This window comes from Gavialis gangeticus, unplaced genomic scaffold (genome assembly GCF_001723915.1).
Source record: "Gavialis gangeticus isolate Ggan-Ray unplaced genomic scaffold, GavGan_comp1, whole genome shotgun sequence".
In the NCBI taxonomy this organism is placed as follows: Eukaryota; Metazoa; Chordata; order Crocodylia; family Gavialidae; genus Gavialis; species Gavialis gangeticus.
The window spans coordinates 65,840,433-65,844,044 of record NW_017728992.1 but is presented as its reverse complement, the minus strand read 5'-3'; the positions used below and the strand labels follow the sequence as shown (position 1 = coordinate 65,844,044).

Here is a 3,612-nt window from a genome sequence, read left to right as displayed (position 1 = left end):
CCAGTCCCTGCTCAGGAAAATGGAGGCAAAGAAGTTGTTAATATAAGGAGGAAAAGTATAATGATTGTGATTGTAAACTGCTGAAACCAATACAAACCCCTGGTTTTGGTTCAGGATGTAATACAAATTTGGATCATTCTCCGGGCATCACGGTAATTACATTTATGCATACAACGAAGGCTCTGCCTTAACATGAACTAGCAATAAGGAAGAAAATGGACCTTTGAATTAAAATTAACTAAACTCTGTTAATATCTACTTTTTAAAATCTTGAGGGTGGCAATAACTGTTTTCTAAGCCAGTTAATTACTAATAGTGCTGAGGAGTTGCAGCCCACCGGGGGAAACGCATAATAAAGTAAAACCACTACTTCTGATATTACATATCTTTTTATGCTGCATTAACAGTCACCAAGGAAATCTCTCAATGTTGGCTTCCTTAATGTCTGCTGTGTATACTAGTGTATTATGTGCAAAGGATGACAGGGGTTTTGATTTGGGTTATTTAAATCATATTTCTTCATGAAGCACTTTTATCTGAGAAAAATCTTTTTTTTTTTTTTTTGCAGATATGGAGAAAAACTTGCTGTTGCTAAGGTAATTACCTTGCAGCCTACAATAAAATATTAATGTTGAGACACTGTCGGCTTGTCTACACATGCACAGTTACTGCGTAGTAACCAAAATTACTGCTGACTGTTAATACAGTAACTAAAAATTACTGTGCAGTATGGGTGGTGTCTACATGTACTGTGCAGTAAATATGGTGACTTATGCCAACCTGGACATAAATTTGATACCTGCATCATGCAGTTAATTACTGTGCAGTAACACATGTGTAGATGCTTTACTGCACAGTAACAGTATGTGGGACTAACTTTAGTCCCAAGTCAGTTCACATACAACATTATTGCGCTTTAATGCCTGAACATATAGAAACTGGCCTAAACCCTCTTACTGCACAATAAATTTAATGCACGGTAAATGCATGTGTAGATGTGCCCACTGATCCTTCTCATTGAATGTTTCTTTTGTCTGTTAGCTCTTCCCAACATATGCTGGCAAATCTCCATTTTTGGTGGAGAAGTTCCATGAGTATTTCCTTGGAGGAATGGATGACATGGCATTTTGGTCAAATAACATTTTTCAGCTAACGAGCCATATGTTAGAAGCTGGGACTAGGTGAGATGGTGTTTTTGCCTGTCTATACTATGATGGACTGCAAACCTATGGTACGGGCAGATGAATTTCTTTGCAGAAGTATGATACTGAATTTCTGATGCATATAGTTGTTCATGTAGAAATGGGTCCTGTCCCAGAATTAGTCAGAATTTGAAGTTTTTACTTATACAAATAGCCCTATTTTAATCAGACTAGTGGCCCAATCCAGCTCCTGCTGCAGATCATCAGTGAGTTGAAACAAGAATTAAAATGACCCCCAAGACTTTAAAAAAATGTAAAGTCAAGTTTGTATTTAGCTGGTACTACTTTTATAGAAAACGTGTCTTTTACCAGTACAATGTAAAGTTTTAACCATAGTCCTGTGCACTTCATAACCCCAGCTATGGAGTAGTGGCTAAACGGGTAACTTTACCGCAACTATATTGGAAAATAAGTTTCAAATTGCATATGACATAAGCTGCTCTGTTCTATCTGTAGCGGATCCAGAATATGCAAAGGTGGTGCAGTGGTGACAGCAAGCTCATTGGATATGCATCTGCCAGCTGAGATTGGAGCTTTTGGCAGGGGAAGGGGATGACTGCATCACTGTACCTCCCTGAATCCATGCCTGTGGTTTATGTTCCAAAAGTGTCACATTATTTAAAAATACTCTAATAGGATTAGCAAGACATTAGTGTGACATTGAGTTGCATATAATAGTTATATAATAAGATGTTATGGTAGTGTAAGAGTGCTATTGTAGCCATGATGGTCCAGAAATTATCCCAGAGGCAAGGATTTCTTAGGCAGTTGGTCCAATAAAAGATCTCACCGTAAGAAATGTTGCCTCTTCGGTAAAAACATGTGACATTCTAAATCTATGGATTCTAAATACTTCAACAGCATATTAAAACAAATATCAAAGGACTTTCTAAGGATTATAATGGTGACCTAATTTTGAATGAGCTTGGATTTTGGAGAGAGCTTATGTCTTGTACCAGAAAAATCAGAAGGGATGAAAGTTCCTCTTAGTTTAACTTCTGTTAAATAAATATTCAGAAGACATATTGTATTTTGAATATTTCATCAGTGGCTGCTTCATGCCTGAGAACCCACTATTCATAGACTGCAACAGGAGGCACAGACAGAGCTACAGGTAAGTATAATCGCATACCTACCCCTTTCTTGGTTAACACAAAGAAGCCTTTCTGTGCTTGCTTACATGAACTAGCATGAAACCAATTTTGTGGAATGCAAGAGGTAGGTGGTCCCTCTCACACCTGTTCAATGGCTGGCTTCCTTCTTCTGTGATCTCTATATTACCAGTAAATATAATTCTCACTGAACTGAAATTGCAGCAAATCATATCTGTTGTACCAGGGAGATAAGAGTTAGTCAAATTTGATCATAAGGATTTAGATTCTTCTCCAAAGACTACAGTCTAGTCTAGGCATACTCTTATCCCAGGAATTTATTATTTTAATTTAAAACCCACAACCATGCTTTCAGTATAGATAAGAAATTACTTCTATCAGCCTAAATATCTGAAGCTTTTGGTATGCTGTTCTTTTCAGTTCACACTTTGCATCTCATCCCTGCTGGAACAATGCAATAGCGTGTGGCCATATCACAACAGATTGGGGAGAGATAACAAACAGGAGTGTAACAGAAAAACAAATTGGCAGAGATGTGGAAGAGTGCCAGCAAACAGGAGTGGTGAGAAAAATAGAGAGGAGGCAGGATGGCAGGGGTACAGGACTTGCCTCTGAGCACTTCCAATTTGAGCCTAAAAATCTTTTCACTTTCACTAAAAAGCAAACAATATGCTATGCAGAAATTAAAAAATCCCTGGCACGGATCTTTGAGAGTTCTTGGCGCTCTGGTGAAGTGCCCAATGATTGGAAGAGGGCCAATGTTGTGCCTATCTTCAAGAAAGGGAGGAAAGTAGATCCGGTAAACTACAGGCCCATCAGCCTGACCTCTATCTTGGAGAAAGTCTTGGAAAAGATTATCAAGGAGGCCATCCTTAAGAGACTAGCTGAAGGCAATATCCTGAGGGATACCCAGCATGGGTTTGTTGTGGGTAGGTTTTGCTTGACCAATCTCATTTCCTTTTATGACCAGGTGACTTATCACCTGGACAAAGGGGAAGAGATTGATGTCATATACTTCGACTTTAAAAAAGCCTTTGATCTAATACCCCATGATCATCTCTTGGTTAAACTGGCAAACGGAGCCCTTGACGTCACCACAATCCACTGGCTGGGGAACTGGCTCCGCGGTAGGACCCAGAGGGTGGTGAACAACGGGAGCCAATCGTCTTGGTGCACTGTGACCAGTAGGGTCCCTCAAGGCTCTGTCCTAGGACCTATACTGTTTAACATCTTCATCAATGATGTGGACATTGGTGTCAGAAGCGGACTGGCCAAGTTCGCCGATGACACCAAACTCT

The 3,612-nt window shown here is 39.5% G+C and overlaps 1 protein-coding gene across 2 annotated transcripts in view; it reads left to right on the top strand.

Annotated features, from left to right (window-relative positions):
• The window catches only part of GPLD1 (glycosylphosphatidylinositol specific phospholipase D1), a 38,248-nt gene that overhangs the window by 18,892 nt on the left and 15,744 nt on the right, over nt 1-3,612 (top strand). For both annotated transcript variants that reach the window (XM_019523695.1, XM_019523687.1), the window contains exons 9-11: nt 569-596; nt 1,042-1,181; nt 2,251-2,316. In XM_019523695.1, the coding sequence (XP_019379240.1) occupies nt 569-596; nt 1,042-1,181; nt 2,251-2,316 (234 nt within the window). The remainder of the gene's footprint in view (nt 1-568; nt 597-1,041; nt 1,182-2,250; nt 2,317-3,612) is intronic.